The sequence below is a fragment of the Schistocerca gregaria genome, chromosome 11, assembly GCF_023897955.1.
Source record: "Schistocerca gregaria isolate iqSchGreg1 chromosome 11, iqSchGreg1.2, whole genome shotgun sequence".
Classification (NCBI taxonomy): domain Eukaryota; kingdom Metazoa; phylum Arthropoda; class Insecta; order Orthoptera; family Acrididae; genus Schistocerca; species Schistocerca gregaria.
In genome coordinates, this window is record NC_064930.1 from 93,704,059 (window position 1) to 93,726,139 (window position 22,081).

At 42.7% G+C, this 22,081-nt stretch overlaps 1 protein-coding gene across 1 annotated transcript in view; it reads left to right on the plus strand.

Annotated features, from left to right (window-relative positions):
* The window catches only part of LOC126295042 (eukaryotic translation initiation factor 4 gamma 1-like), a 373,399-nt gene that overhangs the window by 129,221 nt on the left and 222,097 nt on the right, over positions 1-22,081 (plus strand). The window contains exons 4-5 of the mRNA XM_049987292.1: positions 17,374-17,406; positions 19,662-19,994. Of these exons, the coding sequence (XP_049843249.1) occupies positions 17,374-17,406; positions 19,662-19,994 (366 nt within the window). The remainder of the gene's footprint in view (positions 1-17,373; positions 17,407-19,661; positions 19,995-22,081) is intronic.

Sequence of the window (22,081 nt, forward strand, 5' to 3'; positions counted from 1 at the left end):
ATAAGAAGAGGACGGCCTTACAAACAGATGAAGGATGTTCAGGACACGAACCAGAGTCTCCAGTTAAAAGTTGTCACAAGGCAGATACACCAAAGAAGATCAATCAAAGACTGCATTATCAATATCGCTTGTTTTTTTACATTAAATGCGTTTCCTGCCCTGATGCAGTAGTGTTAGGAACAAAATATCTTTTCGTACGGAAATGACGCATTTTGAAAGCAACGCCATTTCCTAGTACAACATGCAGCTGGCGATATTGCGGCATTGGAAATTAATTGCTGCATTAGCAAGGAGATAAGAAACGGCGAGTGCTTCAGTAAGGCAGAACAAAGTATAGTAATACGTTGGCTGTGGAAGCAGAAGTTTATTACATGTTGTCTTCTTTGCTTTGGGTCTCTTTGATGCACCGTTGCAGATATACGGTTTGTATAGGTTTAATACTGCCCTTTTCAACTGTACTTGACAGTATTATTAAGACCAAATGCGTCTCCCTTTATTCTAAATGATCTGCAGTGATCGGGTTTTTTGGTATCTATGTAATTCTTGTTCTTCCACATATATGTTGAAAAGATTTTTAGCACACGTCACATTCCGTGAAAGTAAACACCAAAAAACCTGGCCACCGAAGATGCTGTAGAAGAAAGCGAAACGCGAAACTATACAACTTGTAAGTTCGTTACATTTCGTAAATATCAGAGCCCATCGCATATCTCTTAACTTGCACTCCTCTGCGGTTGGAAGACCCACTTGCGGTCGGATGTAGCGGTTCCGCGTTGGCCGGATGTTCCCAGCCTGTGTGACGTCATGCGCTGGGAAAACCGTCTAAGCGGGCAGCGCACGCCTGTGAAAGCGATAGACAATCAGCCGAACTAAAGCAGAGAGCCATTTGGCAGTTTAAACAACAGTATTTGATTTTCGCTGTCTTGTCCTCCAATTTCAGCACTATGCCTTTTTTTAGCCCTTTTTCCACGTGCCTTTTTTAGCTCTCACCTATTTTGTCCATTGGGACTGACGTATAGTCTTTTCTCTTGGGTTTGTGTTGTGTAGTTTTGACTTGGGCGCGTATGCCCCAGTTGTTTATTGCGCCCTAAAACAAAACAAACTATGTTTATTGCAAAAATTTCACGGCCGTTACATTGCAGTACTCGTCTTTTCTTGACATTTCTTATGACGTTGAAAGGAATACTTGCTTCAGTGTTTCAGTTGATACAGGAGTCAAGTAGATTAAATATCCATCTGAACTATGTACCTCTTTACGATAATTCGTTTCGTTGTCTTGGACGGTTCACGATATGAAAGGGGTGCAAGTTTTAGCGCTTGAACCTGTACGCCAATGGCAGCAAAGCTTTGTGGGGATAGTTTGTGATACTAATACGGCACGCTTGCACATCGTCTTACAGATTTCTTCCGGTATATACAAACTAAACTAATAATTAGTTATTCTTACAGGCTTCAAAATGTGTAACTTAGGAATCTTTGTGGAAATACTTTTTTCTAACTAGAATAACAAATTTTATCATTCCTTTAGCTTGTTTACTGCAAAAACCTATGATTTCGTTTTCTTACAATCTGAGTTATGGTTCTTTTTTAAAAGAGCCTTTCAGGGATATAAACGTAAATGGCCGAAGTCTCATTGTTTTAGCGTTAATTCGTGCTCTAGAATGTGCGAGGAACTAATGAAAGTGACACGTATCAACCCACACCAAGACTGTTGCGCAACAAGAGAGGCGCATTACTAGAAGAGTACATGTTTCGGATTTATGGCAGATTTTTCCTGCGGTGCGGGTAACAGGAGCATCACAGTGAGCAGTTGAAATGACGCGGTAGCTGGAAACCTACGCCAAAATTGAAGTACTCGGGATAGTTCGTTTCTTGCGGATAAAATGTCTTCATTGCATACAGACATGGTTGCGATATATGGACCAAGTGCATTGTCGTATCCAGCCGTAGTCAAATGGTGCAAACGGTTTGATCAAGGTCGCACGAAAGTGGGTAATTTCCAAGAATGATTGCCTATCGAGGGCGCGGGGTCCAAACGATGCATATCGAACGTGCGATCCTAAATCGATCGCGCGACTCTGGTGGCGGGCAGGCATTGTAAGTATGTGTACGGTGGTGGTCAGTACAGTAATGGCAAAAGAAGACCGTTACAAAAATACATAATTACAAAGGCGATGACTTACCTTACTCCTCGTCAGTGTTGTCATTATGTGAAGGTCCATGTGATATGTACGCTACGGGAACTATTCCCTTTTTGCCATTAATTCGCAGAGGTATGTAATTTAGAGCAGCTAAGGAAAACGGAAAACAGATAAAAATGACGATCACAAATAATTGATCATAACGCCCCTCACCACAGTCCCATAATCGATTTACAATACCATGTTCGATATGTATCGTTTGGACCCCACACCTTCGATAGGCAATCATTCTTGCAAATTACTCGAAAGTGGGTGATGCTGATTCGGAAGGAGGACAGCCCATATCGACCACAGACGACAGGGCCCATGCAGCCGCGACGAATTGATTCACAGCAATTGCACAGTGTACGACGGTGAGGACGTTCCATACGGTTCAAATGGCACTGAGCACTATGGGACATCTGAGGTCATCAGTACCCTAGAACTTAGAACTACTTAAAGCTAACTAACCTAAGGATATAATACACAGCCATGCCCAAGGCAGGATTCGAACCTGCGACCGTAGCGGTCGCACGGTTCCAGACTGAAGTACCTAGAACCGCTCGGCGACTTAAGCCGGCGGTGAGGACGTTTACACAACGGATGCCGAGTGGATCCGTGACCTTGAAGCAGATTACTGTCGTCGAAGAACTGAACGACTGACCCGCGCGGATAGCCGTGCACGTTAGCACGCCACTTCCGGGATGTTGGGAGTGGCGCCAGCACCGACTCTCATCCACCTGGTGGTTTTTACGAGGGCCGTTGTGCTGGTTAGCGTGGATATGGCTTTTAAGCGGGTTCCCACGAACCGCTTCCGGGCTCAGTTAAACGATTCGCAGCCATTAGGAAACGTTCACACACTTTCACATGCTTAACACTAGATACAAAACGCTGGTGCGCAAAACGTCCGTCTGCGGGAGGAAGTAGGAAGGGGTTCAGGAACGACAATTTGCACCTTCTATCATAACAAGCCAAATCCGCAAATTAGCATGCCGACTCCTTGTAGATGCGAGATGAAAGCCAGGAAAAAGGAAAAGGGGTATTGAATGATATATAGAATGTGCACACGTGTTTACGGAGGCTTTGTGAATATCTTGAAACATACTGTCATATATCACACATCATTTTGAAATGTGGCTGAGCATTCAGTAAAAGTTACTGTGCAACTTAATTTTTGAAGTCCGCTCGTATAAAAAACGGATTTACGTTTCGTTAAGGGAGCGCAGTTTCCTCAGGTGTTTGGTAAAGGAAGTAATTTGGTTTCTGGAGATCGCTACTAACCGTACCGCACGACTCAGTTTTCTACCTCCTGAGCAGTATACGGCGAAAATTTAGACCAGTCATCAAAACAGAGTACTGGCATGGGGTTAGTCAAGTTCCTCGCAGGGAAGTGAACCGCTGTGGTATGCTTTCTATATTTTTATTTTAAAATAGCTAAAAGAACTCCTCTGTGCTAGTAAACACTACGTAGTTACAGTTACTATAAATAGTCTTCGCGTCTAAAAGACAGGTTTGCTAACACATCTGCATTCGCCTTCAAAAATTTCCTGGTTGATAGACGGCAACACGCAACTTAACCGTTAGGTACTGTACATGTGACGACGCTGAAATATTACACACAGTAATTTTGGTAGCTTTAGTTGAAGTATTCAGTTACCATCAATGGTTCAAATGGCTCTGAGCACTATGGGACTCAACTGCTGTGGTCATCAGTCCCCTAGAACTTAGAACTACTTAAACCGAACTAACCTAAGAACATCACACACATTCATGCCCGAGGCAGGATTCGAACCTGCGACCGTAGCAGTCGCACGGTTCCGTACTACGCGCCTAGAACCGCGAGACCACCGCGGCCGGCTACCATCAATGATGTGAAGATTTTTATACTATTTAGGAATTGTTGCGCGGTAGCAGTATAATGGGTAACTAGTTACGAACAAAATATCTTTTCGTGCAGAAATGATGCATTGTGAAAGCAAAGCGACACCGTTTCCTAGAATAACGTACCACTGGCGATATTGCACTATTGTAAAAAACCCGGCGTCATTTAATGTGAAATAAGGAACGATTTGTGCTTGAATTAGGTAGAAAAAAGTGTCGTAATACGTTTACTCTGGAAGGAAGCAGAAACTTATTACACAGACCAGTCTTTCGTGAGAAACGAAGAAATAAAGCAAGGCTTGTACCAGATTGTGGAAAACGGCTTCAGAGTGCTGTTAAACAGCATCCAAACCATGTCCCATTTTCCACACTTTTATAAAACAGTATGCACGGCTCTTACTACATTGACATTACTCTGATTTTTATTTATTTGTGCCCTCCGGACTTGACCAACTCAGCCAGTCTCTAGTACATTATCCGTTGCAGCTTAAAAGGCTTATCCAAACACACACATCCAAGAGTCACAAATTGCATACATAACTATACAGTGACACATCTGTGCATTGTCTTCTCCCTGGTACGAGGTTTTCCACAAAGCACAGCAGGAATTCGATTGCCGCGCGGTATCGCATTGGGCAGTGAAGTCATTTTTGGCATGTCGACGCTATCTGGAGTAGTATCTATTATAAAAGCACCAGTTATACCCGACTGATTTTTAAGGACTCGAAGTCCCAAATATAAAACGTCATATCTCGCGAATTGTGTGTCGTACCAGTCACATACAGGTGAATTGCGGTGAATTCGGAACCGTTGTCCTTCAACAGTTGCGGGCTCCTATTGTTCCACGAACGGTGTCTCAGTTCGAAATATGCACGAATTGCAGACCGCGAAAGATGCGACTGAGACCGTCCTAGCGAATGTGAAGGTTGCTGGTAATGGACAAATGCGTGCCCCGTTCAGGAACATATCGGCAGGCTCTTGTCAAAATCCCCACCAAAATTCGAAAAATTCTCGACCCAGACTGTCCCAGTGACTGGCGCTTGCCTCATACAGCAACGCATCGCCAGGTTTACGTCAAATGCCCCTCTCCTTCACCTCGGCTGTGTTGTTCGCACTTACTTCGGTGGCAACTTCATTTCCCTTCTCACTGACGATGACTTGCCCTTCACCGAATGCAACAGAAACATACGTTCACAACAGCGACAGTATATATAAATGAATTCCACCCTCATTGTCTAAGTATTTGGACTCAAAGAGTGCTCGATGGGACGTTAAGTCTTCTACACTCCTGGAAATTGAAATAAGAACACCGTGAATTCATTGTCCCAGGAAGGGGAAACTTTATTGACACATTCCTGGGGTCAGATACATCATGATCACACTGACAGAACCACAGGCACATAGACACAGGCAACAGAGCATGCACAATGTCGGCACTAGTACAGTGTATATCCACCTTTCGCAGCAATGCAGGCTGCTATTCTCCCATGGTGACGATCGTAGAGATGCTGGATGTAGTCCTGTGGAACGGCTTGCCATGCCATTTCCACCTGGCGCCTCAGTTGGACCAGCGTTCGTGCTGGACGTGCAGACCGCGTGAGACGAAGCTTCATCCAGTCCCAAACATGCTCAATGGGGGACAGATCCGGACATCTTGCTGGCCAGGGTAGTTGACTTACACCTTCTAGAGCACGTTGGGTGGCACGGGAGGCGGGCTGCACGATGTTGGGGCGTGAGCGGAAGACGGCCTAACGGTGTGCGGGACCGTAGCCCAGCTTCATGGAGACGGTTGCGAATAGTCCTCGCCGATTCCCCAGGAGCAACAGTGTCCCTAATTTGCTGGGAAGTGGCGGTGCGGTCCCCTACGGCACTGCGTAGGATCCTACGGTCTTGGCGTGCATCCGTGCGTCGCTGCGGTCCGGTCCCAGGTCGACGGGCACGTGCACCTTCCGCCGACCACTGGCGACAACATCGATGTACTGTGGAGACCTCACGCCCCACGTGTTGAGCAATTCGGCGGTACGTCCACCCGGCCTCCCGCATGCCCACTATACACCCTCGCTCAAAGTCCGTCAACTGCACATACGGTTCACGTCCACGCTGTCGCGGCATGCTACCAGTGTTAAAGACTGCGATGGAGCTCCGTATGCCACGGCAAACTGGCTGACACTGACGGTGGCGGTGCACAAATGCTGCGCAGCTAGCGACATTCGACGGCCAACACCGCGGTTCCTGGTGTGTCCGCTGTGCCGTGCGTGTGATCATTGCTTGTACAGCCCTCTCGCAGTGTCCGGAGCAAGTATGGTGGGTCCGACACACCGGTATCAATGTGTTGTTTTTTCCATTTCCAGGAGTGTATTTCCTCATCTTCGTCTTCCTCTCCGAACCTTCACACAATCGCAACAGCTTATTACGAGGGAAAGGGCGTGATACCTTTCTAGTGTTGCTTGCGGCCAAACATTAGATACAAGATTGCACAGTTTGCATTAAGTAGTAGTTAAAAATGGTTTACTTTGCTGTAGTGTGTGCGGGCTAGATTTATATTCCAAAGAAATCAGTCGTTTCACGGCGAGTCTGACGTATCACACAGTGGCATTATAGAAGAAAACTAGCTGACACAGAAGACCGCCTAAGTTCGCGCTAGTTTTCGAGTATTTTCTTGTATTTCTTGCATATGTAATCATACTGATGTATCTTTTTCGAGAAATCTGTATTCGAATAATTACAATCGAGGCTCGAAGTTTTACGGGCCTGTTGGATATCATAACGAGAGCGCCATCCATCAAGGAGCGGCGTTAGCGCAACCGGTCAAATACCTGCGGCCGTATTCCAGAATATTCCTACACTCTGCAGAGCCATGTTTTCCCTGGAAATTCCATTCCGTTACTGGTAACTCCTTGCAACTACATCAGTTGATAGCTCGGGTATTCGTAACTTGTAGAAATGCGCGTGGTAGCGTCTAAAAGTATTCGGAAAGGCGACCTGTTTTAAAATATTAATGGGGTGTATTTTCTGCTGTTATTATGAAACATCAGATCGGCGTGCGAGATAGTGGTAAAGCAATTTATAAAATGTGCTTGGTGCAAATGAGTAGGCGCGTAAAACGGTGCACGGCTTACACTGCCAGTTGCAGGTTGCCTTCCAAACGTTTTACAAGAGAAATAAAATTCTGTAATAATGTACTCATTTACATATGTAATGTGTTGTTTGGCGACAAATTTTACTGCGTGAAGAGTTTGACAGAGCACTGAAAGACCTGAGTCGAAACAAGGCCCCTGGAGTAGACTACATTCCATTGGAACTACTGACGGCCTTGGGAGAGCCAGTCCTGACAAAACTCTACCATCTGGTGAGCAAGATGTATGAGACAGGCGAAATACCCTCAGACTTCAAGAAGAATATAATAATTCCAATCCCAAAGAAAGCAGGTGTTGACAGATGTGAAAATTACCGAACAATCAGTTTAATAAGTCACGGATGCAAAATACTAACGCAAATTCTTTACACTCGAATGGAAAAACTGGTAGAAGCCGCCCTCAGGGAAGATCAGTTTGGATTCCGTAGGAATATAGGAACATGTGAGGCAATACTGATCCTACGACTTACCTTAGAAGCTAGATTAAGGACAGGCAAACCTACGTTACTAGCATTTGTAGACTTAGAGAAAATGCTCTCTTTCAAATTCTAAAGGTGGCAGGGGTAAAATAAAGGGAGCGAATGGCTGTTTACAGTTTGTACAGAAACCAGATGGCAGTTATAAGAGTCGAGAGATATGAAAGGGAAGCAGTGGTTGGGAAGGGAGTGAGACAGGGTTGCAGTCTCTCCCCGGTGTTATTCAACCTGTATATTGAGCAAGCAGTAAAGGAAACAAAAGAAAAATTCGGAGTAGGTATTAAAATCCATGGAGAAGAAATAAAAATGTTGAGGTTCGCCAATGATATCGTAATTCTGTCAGAGACAGCAAAGGACTTGGAAGAGCAGTTGAATGGAATGGACAGTGTCTTGAGAGGAGGATATAAGATGAACATCAACAAAAGCAAAACGAGGATAATGGAATGTAGTCGAATTACGTCGGGTGATGCTGAGGGAATTAGATTAGGAAATGAGACAATTAAAGTAGTAAATGAGTTTTGCTGTTTGGGGAGCAAAATAACTGATGATGGTCGAAGTAGAGAGGATATAAAAGTAGACTAGCAATGGCGAGGAAAGCCTTTCTGAAGAAGAGAAATTTGTTAACATCGAGTATAGATTTAAGTGTCAGGAAGTCATTCCTGAAAAGTATTTGGAGTGTAGCCATGTATGGAAGTGAAACATGGATGGTAACTAGTTTGGAGAAGAAGAGAATAGAAGCTTTCGAAATGTGGTGCTACAGAAGAATGCTGAAGATTAGATGGGTAGATCACATAACTAATGAGGAAGTATTGAATAGGATTGGAGAGAAGTTTGTGGCACAACTTGACCAGAAGAAGGGATCGGTTGGTAGGACATGTTCTGAGGCATCAAGGGATCACCAATTTAGTATTAGAGGGCAGCGTGGAGGGTAAAAATCGTAGAGGAAGACCAAGAGATGAATACACTAAGAAGATTCAGAAGGATGTAGGTTGGAGTAGGTACTGGGAGATGAAGCAGCTTGCACAAGATAGAGTAGCATAGAGAGCTGCATCAAACCAGTCTCAGGACTGAAGGCCACAACAACAACAACATGTGTTTGTTGGGTCCATGATATCCACAGCACAAATGCCGAACAAAAACAAACATGCTTCGCAGAAAATTGTCGAAGCACTCAGTCCCAAGCGTTCTATTCGTTAAAAAGTATAACACATTATCTATTCTATAAAGTAAATAAGTAATAGATTAATGTAAAATATACGAAATGCGTGATCATTCTGCGTTTTACGTCCATGGTAGCTCGTAATACATCACAAATGTATCACTGTTACCTAAGGCGCTTCTGACCTAGTAGCCGAATAATTGGGAAGCCTGTTCTCGGTGAAACGATATCGTCCTTTCAGTAGAGACTATATTTATTCAAGAAGTCCATGTAATAGGTTGTATGTATATTTTGCGTTGAACACTGTCTTCAATAAACGCACGGTTATAAAATCCTTCAGTGCGTCACGTACGTCAATGCAGACGTCTGGAACTTTGAGTATAGTTGCTATTGAGATACAAAACAGTAACACTGATAAAATAACCCTGCGGTATATCCTTTCGATATAACATGCACTGGTCTGCAAAACTTACTGAGGGGATAGGTAAAGCAACATTAAAATAGCATATTAACAAGTCTGTGGAAAAGAATGAAAGTCTGGGAGCATGTTGCCAGAGGCGTCCCGGTCGTGGAAAAGATCCGTACGTTACACGGTATGAGGTAAGCGTGACTATAGCTACAAATGGGGCTGGTCCAGCAGCACGATTCAGTTGAAGCGACAGTAATCGTCAGTCAGTGAGTAGTGCGGAGGCAACATTTTTATGATTTTATACGGGGCAGAAACTCGAAGAAGAACGAACTATGACAAGTGGTATTGCTCACAGCGTTGTTACATGCGTTGTACCATTGAAGAGCGGTCCGAACCAAAGGCATGAGGTGGGGTAGTCGACTACATTGTACAGGGTGCGAGAAGGGGCCCACATCAAACAGAGGGCCAATTGCAACCATATTTACCGAGACTGCAAGGCTTCCAGTATCGTGCAGTTCAACGGCACGGCGACTCCACGGGATGGTCTCTTGGCCCGACGACCTGTACACTTAACGGGCTGGACTGAGGAGTGGGATCGCGAGCTCTTCTCGGATGAGAGCAGATTAGTGATTATGGACGTGCACTCGTCACCCGGGAACGTTGTAGAACGTGATCGTTTTGGTGGTCCAGACGGTATTGTGTGGGGAGGCGTACTGACCTGCAGATCTTCGAACACGGTACACTCACAAGTCAGCGTTATTGTAACAATGTACCCACACTCCGTTTGCCAGTCGTAGGTTGTGTTCCAAAAATGAACAGAAGTGATGACACTTTCTGCAGGACTTGACCATCATTTTGTAGGACAGTGTTCAAGCATGTACAGTGCAAGCTGTTACTGATTTTTTGACTGATGGGGGCTGCTAAATGCTATACCACCTACTGCAATCCCCTGACTTAAGCCCTCACGAGTTCTAAACTGAAGGAAACACTTCAGGCAATAGACCGCGCCGCTCGAACTGTCAACACAACTGGCACTGCTAAGAGAATATCCTACGACTTCCACATCGATGGCAACTGGTTATACACAATGCTAGTGGCTAGATCGAAGGTCAGTAAAACTTTGAAACACGTATCCATTTTGTACGAGCTGTAAATAAATAGTTACCACTATTAAAGTTCCATCCCTCGTATAATGTAGCAGTTTTTTCCACGAGGGGCGTTCAGTAAGTAATGCAAAATATTGTTTCCGGAAACCAAGCGAGTTTTACTCGGGATTCTAGTAAACATTTTATTCCCTGCTTCCTTGGGTAAAAAATCATATTCAACATTTTTGTGTCATCAGTCTACTGACTGGTTTGATGCGGCCCGCCACGAATTCCTTTCCTGTGCCAACCTTTTAATCTCAGAGTAGCACTTGCAACCTACGTCCTCAATTCTAATAATCTATGTTGAATGCGACTGCCTTCCGCCGCCTTACTGGGGAGGGCCCGCGCGCACTCTCCCACTCTACTGGTGCCATCATCTTAGTGCCTCAATAACCTCCACATCATCCGCTTACTGCTTCCCACGGTGTACATCTTTAATTGCTCCAAAAGGTGCAGGTCGGAAGGTGCGACATGTGGGTTGTTGGTTGTACGAGGAAGAACAGTCGGATTAAGTTTTGTGTGTCCTCTGCGTTATTGTGTCGACAAGCGCGCTGAAGTCATTTCATCAATTTCCTGAGATTATCGCAATATGTATTACAGTAGATCATTGCATCGTGACGGAGGTCATCGAACAGAATAACCCCTTCGGTGTTCCGTAAGACCGTCGCCACGACTTTACCAGGTGAGGGAGCGGCATTGAATTTTTTCTTCGGAGGAGAGCGTTGTGGTGCCGCTCCACCGATACCCGATTTGTTTCCGGTTTCCGTGTTTCATCGCCTGTGACTATGTACCCCATCTCGTGGGCGAGTGTGTCACCACTACCAACGTCCAGTTGAGCATTTAAGTGTGTGATCGTGATACGCCGATTAACTCGGATGAGAATGTCCGCACGTCCCAGCATTGCAAAAGTGACAACTGTGGAATCACAACTGTGCGGCCGGACGACACGAGGGAGATCCGGCAAGGTTTGCGCGACCTTGTTGGAGTATGACAGACGCCACGCCCAATGACTCACAGTGCTTTTGTTCACTACCAGGTCTCCGCAGAAATTCTGCAAGTGCCTGTGAATACCTGCGATGCTTTGGTTTTCCGCCAAAAGAAACTCCTATGACATCTCCCTGCTTGGATCGCATATCCACTTTGAAGGCTACATATAGCACCACCACTCATGGGAACTTACGGAACTATAGGAGTTCGAGCGACAATATTCGACAATCACCACCACAAATTTCACATTTTTGCAACCGAAAAAAAAAGGATTGCATTCCTTATTGAACTGAAGGCCCCTCGTATGTAATTTCATCGAGCTGCGTTACTTGGAAGCGACACAACACACGATAAGTGAGCCGTAAATGATTCACACACCAGTCTATGCTAACTACATGTGTTTCATATTCTGGCGTAAGGCAGATCCTACACCACCACTAATTGACAACGGCAACAGTGTAACTAACTTTATAAAATTTTGTGATGTATCGTACCTCGTATCTAACAAGGGAACCTCCCCATCTCACCCCCCCCCCCCCCCCCCCCCAGATTTAGTTATAAGTTGGCACAGTGGATAGGCCTTGAAAAATTGAACACAGATCAATCTAGAAAACAGGAAGAAGTTGTGTGGAACTATGAAAAAAATCCCTGGTTCAAGTCTTCCCTCGAGTGAAAAGTTTAAATTTTTATTTTCAGTTTATGTGACAAACTCTTATGTTTTCATCACATCCACAAGAAAACCTAAATCGGGCAAGGTAGAAGAATACTTTTACCCATTCGCCAAGTGTACAAGTTAGGTGGGTCGACAACATATTCCTGTCATGTGACGCACATGCCGTCACCAGTGTCGTATAGAGTATAACAGACGTGTTTTCCTGTGGAGGAATCGGTTGACCCATGACCTTGCGATCAAATGTTTTCGGTTCCCATTGGAGAGGCACGTCCTTTCGTCTAGTAATCGCACGGTTTTGCGGTGCGGTCGCAAACCACAGACACTAAACTTATTACAGTGAACAGAGACGTCAATGAACGAACGGACAGATCATAACTTTGCGAAAATAAAGAAAGTAAAATTTTCACTCAAGAGAAGATTTGAACCAAGGACCCCACGTTCCGCAGTTGCTCACGCTAACCACAAGACCATGGCGCTCGTAAACTCACATTTTGCGTATTTTGCCTATCTTCCGTATGGACTGCTCAGGTTGTATATTTTGCTTATTTTTTTCATAGTTCAACACAACTTTTTCCTGTTTTCTCGATTGATCTGTTTTCAGTTTTTCAAGGCCTATCCTTTTCATTTTTGACGCTAACAAACACTGTCAGACGAAAAAGAAGTGGTAAGTGACTGACGATAGGATTCGTAGTCTGGCACAGTGACCACGAGAAAATCGGGAGTGAGGGACTGGTGACGTAAAAATCGGCGGGACAAGGACCTAAAATCGGGAAATTAATAATAATAATTTGTATTATAGATAATTGTTTCCATGTGTTCCGAAAAAATTAGGAGACTAGTAGAACTGTAGTCGGTAGTGTGGTTTTGCCCTCAATGTACTAGTTTAGGGTGCTAATAAAAAATTAGCGACACTCTTCAGCAGAAGTGAACATAGTACTAATAGTCGCGACAGGATAGTTCACGGGCAGTTAATAGACGAGAGAGAGGAACTTAACTTGCTTTTTATTTATTTTTGCTTTTTGACAACATTGGCTACACAGACAGCAATAGTTCTAACCGTGTATAGTTAACATGAAACTTCTACTTAAAGTAACGTGACAGATAAGCTTAGCTTTGTGGGTAGTACAATATACTAGTGGCATTACATGGCGCACAGGCCTATTCTTGCAATGGTTTCGTACACAATGTATCATTCAAGAGAGTTCGAGTCTAAATATACTCGTGTAAGTTCTTAATCGAAAAAGTTTGCAGTGGTACAATAATTCGAGTTTTCATATTCAAATATAAAGAATTATTAAAAATAAATAAAAGTAAAAAGTAATATATATCCCCAAACCTCCGGCAGAGGGGGGGGGGGGGGGGAGGGGGGGGGAGCCGCGCGTTCCGTGACAAGGCGCCCGTGACCGCGCGGCGATGTTTTGGAACTTGAGGCCTTACGTAATGATAGTAAGAGCTTTGCGACCCGCGGTACTAAATTGCGAGTTTTGTACGATGCATTGAACGTACGGTTATGGTGTTTGGAAGCAAAAATATATGCTCTTTGTACTTTTACATAATACCAGGGCGTGCCGGACAGCTATCAATAGTAATTGTGACAGTACACAGTTACCATAAAAATCGCGTATCTCACATGGAAATTGAATCGGCGAATACTGTGGTCACCATCCACACAATCAGACTTTATTGTGGATTTCACGTATGTTACACTGGTAAAGTTCTAAATATTTGTTTACAAAATTACGGGCTTTTAAACTTTTCCCACTGACAGATAAGAGTAGTTTCTCAGATCAGTCCGAATTGCATCCTGCCAATACTGTTATTTTTTTCTTTAGTAAAACTGGATTAACTTTACAGCAAACATGCCGTGCTCATACCATCAAGCCTGTATTTGCGGAATATTGAATACTCATTTGTTTTGCAAGTTCATCTGCTCTTTCCAGCAAAAAGGGACATGTTATAGGGAGCTTTTCAGGAACGAACGTCAGTACAAAAGCCAATGTAATTCGTAATTTCTTCTCTGGCCCGAATTTGCTGCACTCAAACATTGGCATGAAGTGATCTCTATTTTTGGTTATTGTTGCACTGTGCAAGCTTTCGACAGATTTTCAATTTTCAGCATCCGGGTTTCATTGACTGCCGCAGTTTCACTTTCATTTAAAATGAAATGACTCTTTAACAGTATCTCGATTTCGAAACAAAAAGCGTTATAAAATTTATTCCAAGCCATTGTGGCGCGTTGGTACACCAACCTTCTATTGTGATTATAATGTACAGTCGTAGGTTGCAGAAAGCTCTTTTTTAGCTAAAAAACGTCGCGTTTCACATGGGTAGTGCATCAACAAGGTATCTAGTGCATTAGTCATACACAAGTGTGTGTATAGACTGTAAGCGCGGGTCTGCCACCCCAGGAATTTGGTCCGGACTTACGTTTACTGTTCAAGCGTGGCTATGCTCCGCGCGGCTATGTATGATTGATGCGATGCCCTATCCAGGTGCAATGCATAGTTTTTGAGCTAATAGATAGATTTCTGCAACCTAGGACTGCCTTTTAATTGTAAACGAAAAACATTAAACCGTTTTGACACTCAGTTCGTCAGCTTTAATACATCGATCAGCGGATTTGAAAACTGATTAAAGTGTTTTGACGATGGCAACACAAAGAGACTGACAGTAACATACCAACTATTTTATACGCCGATACGAAAAGAAAAGACAGACTAATAGATCTTTGTTGACATTACGATTACAGGAAGCCAGTATATTTGGTTCTCCCAGAGGCGGAAACAGTTTTGATTCCGCGTTTAAAGAACAAAAGTATGAAGTTACTTACTGTCATATGCGCTATGCGCGACGCCTCGAGAAGTGTGCGAAAATACACCAGAACAGCAGATCAACTGACGGATCCGAGTATTGAAAAATCAGTGTTACGATACGGTGTAAATTGAGTTCAAATATACGCAAATATGCTTGGGAATGCAGGGCGGCCATTTTCGACATGTAATTTGAAAAATAATATTGACCTGTCGGAGACCCGCCAACTTGAATTCGCATTATGGGTGTGGACATTCGTATTTATTAATTAAACATAAGCTCCGTAGCTTAGAGATAAATATTAAATTTCATCACGACATATGGCTCGCGGGAAAATTAAAAAAAAAGTTAAATATTGTGCATAAAATTTTGTTTGCCCACATTCGTTCTTAGACAGTCGTTGCTACTGTGTTGCACCAATAGTTGTTTCAAGTGTAGGACTTTAGAAACTTCAGGTTTCGTCAGCAGTGTCATGTGCGAGTATGATTTGTATATCGCGCAGTTTCAACGTGTCAGGGATGAGACTGGAAAGTCTAGGTAGGTAGTCTCCTAACGTGATACTGCTTTGCGAATAAGGAAATGACACCACGTTCTAAGCGCCCATTCACAGCCTTGGCGACGTTGCCAAACTCCAAGGCAGTGCGAAGGCGCAAAGCAGATAACAGTCTGCACCCTAGTCGCGAAGATACTCCACTCTGCGCATCGCCTCTGGCTCTCGCGGCAGCAAAGTCCCATTGCTGCTCCCTTCTCCGTTCTGCGGGTGGCGCACTACGGGGGAAGTGGGGCGTGGTTTGGAAGCCCCAGATATCGAAACTGGTGCAACAGAGTAGTTATCGATTAGTCGCGTGTGGTCGGGTGCGCCGTCCATTTTGTGTGTGTGTCGGTGCGCGCGCCTCCTTCATCGCTCCGAGGCCGCTTGTGCTGCCGCCTATATCGTCGCTGGAACTGCGGCAAGAGGGGTTCACTCTACCCATGTATGCGCCGGCGGTTCAATATCGAACACGGCGCTAGACAGCATTTATAGTTCTGCAGTGGCTTCGCATGGATTGGTGGACAACTTCTGGGTTGCTAGGTGGGTGTCCGCCACACATTCGTTGAAGTGTCGTTGGATAATGGACCAGTTTTAAGTGCAGTTATATACTGACAAGTGCTCACATGATTCTTCCTGCGGTTGCACGCATGTAACTGATTGTGATCGCTAGTGTTAATTTCATCTCGTGTTCTGTGTTCATGTTCTGTTCTCTCACACACACCCAACATACATCAGATCGTTGCCGCCCATGTACTACGCCATTCTTAACATGAAAGCTGCTGCTACCGGTCACGCCAGTAGTAACCGAAATTACGAAGACATGACGAGAGTAAACCTTCTGACAGCACGATCTCGGGGCTAACCATATGTAGAAGTATGCTGTACACGCATTAAAGTTGTGGCAGGTCTGCATGGTCGTGCAAGCGCAGTACCTCACGGCCCAAACGTGTTATTGGATTACTCCGAACAAGTTCACGACTTTGAAGCCGATGTCCTGAGGAGGCAGATTATTATTCAGCTGCGCAATGTGTGGTTACAGAATACATATATTTTTAAATCAACGAAGTTATTTTCATTTCCGTCGGGCAGTAATATTAAGACTTACCCGAGCAGTAACTTATCAACGCTGTAAATTAACACACTAAAGAATGTTACCTGTTCTGCTTGAAAAATGAGCAAATGCATTCAGCTATTGGACGGGCGATATTAAAAATTTCCCTGTAGTTAATTATAGAGAAAGACTGCAGTATTTATGCACTGGAAGTACCTGATTTTAGTTGTTGCTTAATGCCTTCTTATTAGCTGCTTTGTGTAAATAATGACCCTGATAAATGTTATGCAGTTTGTTGCTATGTTAGTGACTTTAGGGCGCTCTTCCCATAGAAACCCAACCTCTGAGATATCGTTTATCGTAGGTCGTGTAATTGATGCCATGTTGGTATCAGTGCTACCATTATAGGAACACAATACTTGTTTTTAGCTAAGAAAAACACATTATGTAACTGATTTACCAACCACTTGTTACAATGGATGAAATTATTCAATGAACTGATTCTTAATGTATATACCTTGATGAACATCTTTCAGTGTTGAATGTTTGCACTGTCAGTATAGTAGTCTTTCAGTCTAACTAGAAGTTAATATAAGAACGGAATTACGTAGACAAAAATTGAAATCCAAACGCATTGCATGCAAGTGATTTTTCTCTCATATGTGAAAGTTTTCTGTTTAACAACTATTAATGTGAATCTTTTTGGATATTAAGATTTTGGCAGCTAACGTTTTTATCTCTTTTCTTTTTACAATTAATGATTGTGATGCTCTAATTAAATTTGATGTATTTATCTGTGTGCAGATACATTTTTTGATTTATTTCTTGATGGACAGTTTCTTTTTTAAATGTTGCCACTGGCTAGATTAGTTAAATGAGAATGCGAATGTTTCTGTGTTCTGTTCCTGATTGATTCCTGTTTGCCTTGAATAGGGCTCAGTTTTCTACGTTCAAGCACTCCGCAAAGTGAGTATTATGTGGCTACGTGTCATTACTCGCATTTTAGTTTGAGGACGAATGGTGTAGTGTTAGCTGCACTGCTTGTGTTGGGATTTTGAAAGTACTGAAGTAGTGCTTAAAATTGCTTTTGAACTGTCGTATTATATAGTTGTTTTGACTATAGTGTTAGTTGTCTCCCGGTAGCAATTTCCCCAAATTGCCAGTGTCTTTTATTTTGCTGTTCCATGTACAATATATAGCATGTTGTTTTGATATCTAGAATTGTAATACTTGTTTACAAGGCATTGTGGTAGATGTTGAATGTGTTTTGCTCTAGCTTTTGCAAATGACCTTATCAAAGTATTGTTAACATCCAACTATGTAATGAAAATGTCAAAATTGCTGCTGGGTCCACTTAAGTTTCACAATTTTTTTTGCTGGAACTATAGAAATTTTTCGAATCTACAGAGCGAATGAAGAATTATTTTTATTCAAATATTGAATATGTAAAGTCATTAATTTGTAATATATTACAAAGGTCAGTTTCCTTATCGAAAATAATTCTGTTGTGTTTTTGGAAATAGTAATAATATTAGTCTGTTTACTTTTTTCAAGTACAGTTCAGATGGTTATCTGTATGAGGGAGATGCCATATAATTGATAAACAGTGATAGTTCTGAAATTTTAAGTGGGAAGAAATTGTCATTAGTGTCGTATGTGGCCCAATGGTATTCAGAGGTTGATACATCAGCTGATAAGCTATGACTATCCTATATATTTCTATGGATGTAAATTGCCGTAAGTTATTATTAAGCACAGCATTGTTCTGAAGCTGTTTAATTTCTGTATTTTGGGGCATTAGAATGTCAACTTTTAGTGTTGTACTGCCAGAAGCCTGAGAACACACATGGTAGTTCTTCTTTGTTTATCTTTTGAAGGCTTGCTTGTTTTGTTTTTTAAAAATGAAACATATTAGCACAGTTAATTATAGTTGCATTATTCACATTTTTTGCATGGTAAAGCACATTTTCAGATACATGATCATAAGCTTTTGTTCATAGATGTTGCATCTTCAGCTTCCCTTACATTAGGCTTTTATTTTTACAGACCTAGTACACATGAATGATTTTCTCAGGGATATGCAATTTCATGTTTGTTGTAAAAAGTGCATGCGATTGAAGAAAATTGGTCTAAATGCTATTCTGACACGAGAGAAATTTGTTAAACATAGGTTGGACCAGCAGTTGTATAGCAGAATCTCTCATCAGAACTGGGGGGGGGGGGGGGGTTTACGACCTACATGCTGCACATAGGCTATTACGTGCATTTCAGTATATATATTTTTAAATGCTATTTGCTGAATAGTGCGGGATCTGAATCATTACTTCTGCTATATGTTTCCCATGATATTGTCATTAAAACGCTGTGGGAGTAAAATTACCAAAAATTCTCATTAGAACATTTCTCATGGATGAATATAGTATGTATGGGGGCAAAATGCAAGATCCTTTATAGCAGTTAATATTAATAGTTTTATGGCATTTGATGGAGCTTGCCATATGCAACTTCCAGAAATTGACACATGCAATTTGATACTTCTAACTGGGGCTGTTGTCATCAAAATATCCATTTTTATGCCGACTGTACAACTAAGACGAAATTTTGAATAAAAAAGTCTGTTTTCTGTGTGTTAATCATTGCTATAGTCATTAGATTAATGAAGGAATACCATTTCTCAGTCTTGTAAATTCTGTGATTTATGTGTAATTATCATTTTGTAGGTAAACTAGCTGTAAACAGGTGCCGGGGATACTACTAAAATAATTAACAATTTTTCATTTTGTTATTAAGTTCAGATATTTTTAATAAACCACGTACGTAATTAAAAAAAAACTATTATATTCTGAATGATGCAGACAGGTTTTCCCAACATTACTGATACATTTCTAAATAACTGTCAAAAAAATCCTACACGATTGCCACAGTCTTTAGTTTGAATCAAATTTTTTTGTGTTATATTAATCGGATTTTGTTTAACATCTAGGCTTATGAAGGAAATAACGATGCATATCTGAAAGTTTATTCTTAATTTGAGTATCACTTACTTTGAATCTGAATAGTTCTCCCCTATTTGTTTATTGTGAAAGATTTATGTAACATGTATTAAGAGTACATTTGTGTCTGTGTGGACTATTTTGAATGGTTCAAAGAGCAGGCCAGCATAGAATACTAATCTTCAGTTTTGACAGAATGACATTATTGATGGCAATTCCCTGTCACAGGGACCGATGTGGCCTACCATCACGTAAGTGCGGGCACCCCCGCCAACTTCCCACCTGGCGGTCCGGCGGGACCCCAGCAGGGGGGCCCGGGCGGCGTGGGGCCGGGGGGCGGTCCCCCGCAGCTGGGTGGCGGAGGTGGGCGCGTGGCACCCCCACAGCAGACGGCTGTGGGGCCTCCGCAGCAGGGGGGTCCGCCTCAGGCGGGAGCGCCCGGCCCTGGTGGACCTCCGGGACCCCCGCAGCTGCCGGGGCCCACCTCGACGCCCCCGGGCCACGCCGGGCCCCCCGACCTCGGAAAGGGTCCGCACCTCCAGCCACAGCCTGTGCCACAAGGTGCGTACATTGTATTACGTCAGGTCGGCATATCTTCTGTGCCTCATGTGAATAGATTTTCTAGTTTTAGTATGGCTTGGTTGCTCTAATTGGCAGAAGTATAAAACTGTCGTAAGAAGAAATGTCAATATTCTGTAAAGTGCTAGAAATTGAAATGTGAAGAAAAATCAGTTTTACTGGCATATGCTGTGTTTGCAGTATAAAGGTTAACTTTCAGTGAAAGTCGCAGAATGGAACGTAAAACCACACTTTCATAGGGGTTGTCATTCAGGCATGGAATGGGACATGAGTTCAGGATTTGCTCACTCTTCTTAAAATATTATATCTTCTAATTTTGCATTTTCTTTGATCAATGTAAATGTAATAATGTAAATCTTAAGATATCAATAGAAGACTAAAAATAATATAACTGAGAAAGCAGTGCTGAAAATAGATTTCTTCTAATTAGTAGATTACATTTAGCTGATACAAGCATAACTTCACGGAGATAGTTTCTTATTAGTCATGTACAGGTAACATTTCTGTGAATTCCTTGTTGTACTTTACAGATCCCTGAAGTTTCTCCTTGTTGGTGAAATTAAAAGAACAGTGTGTATGTATAAAAATATTGTTGTTGATGGTGACACACCTGGAGAGATCTGATGATGGGCTGTAATAACTTATTCAGTTGGCAGTTTCAGTATATCTTGAAAGTATTTCTGACCATGAAAATACATTTTTCAGTGTACCTGGCATAGGATTTGTAGAATACTGTATAAATTACAGTTTCTGAGTGAGAATAAGGGTGCAGGGTCGAGTGACTGATTGAAAAAGTGGTTGTTAGAACTGCCTTCCAATTTATTTGACACAGTGTCTGCATATATGATGCCCTTTTTTGAATGGCAATAGCAGTATTTGTGTTCTCTCTCTCTAGAGTGACAAGTATAGCTTGCTATGCATGTGAAATGATTACTCCATGCAAAGAGGGATGGAGAATATTTTGCAGTGTTCACTGTGTCCTCTGTCTGTTCCACACCTTACTTTCCACCTTCTGACTAACCTGACAATGCCGGAGTTTGTAAGCTATGTAGTAGACAATGTGTCACACCCTGTCACTCCTCCTGTACATTTCTCATAGTTTGCATTCAGAATGTGCATCAAAATATTTGTTGGACTCTTGTTTATCTATTACACACTTTTTGATTCATCTTGCAGTATTGATTTTTGGCTGTCTCTTCCTCTGTGAAGACCCACCTGTGTCGGTGCTGTACCCAGTTGACAGTGGCCCTTATTCTATTGCACTGTGCTACTTTGGCTTCCCTGCAGCATAATCTTCGGTTATTTTAGCTGACATCGCCTCATCGGCTGACTTGCCTGTCTGTGTTCTCTCCTTAGTGCATTTAGGCTGGCGGTTTGAATGTGTTGCAGATTGACTGGCTTATCCTTTTTGTTCTCGTGATCTGCCAGCCGCGGTCATCTGCTCTCTTTTTTTAATCCCTTATACCTGTTTATTGCATCTCTCTGTGCTTTCATTGTCCTGTCTTGTCCATTGTAGTGTTTGTCGCCCTTCTGCCATCCTTGTGGCTTTTCCTTACTCCTGGTATTGTGCTGTAAGTCTAGTTTGTTTTATTCTTTCCCTTGTGGTATTGTTTTAACAGGAGGGAATGATGACCAAGCAGTTTGGTTCTGTAAACCCCCCCCTATCCCTGCCCCCCTAAACCAACAGAGTATTGATTTATATGATGGGAGGTGTTAAATGTAGCAGATATGTAGACATCAGGCTATGCTAGTGTGTTACATAGGTCAGGTACGAGGCCTGTAGAGGGAGGTGGAATGAGGTTGGCAAAGGTCAGGAGTCCAGCAGTTCAATACGCTGGGTGGGGTAGCAGTGATGTGGTGAGTGGATTTATTTATTTACACGCCAAGTTCTGTAGGAGCAAATTAAGGTCATGGAATGTGTCGATACATGAAATTAAAACGTAAAAGTAACAACAGATAAAATGTTTATGAACCTCAAAGAAGTCAAGCCATAAGTTTAAATAAACAGTCAGCAGTACAACAAGAATCAGCTTAATTTTCCTAGGAACTCCTTGACAGAAAAGGAGTGT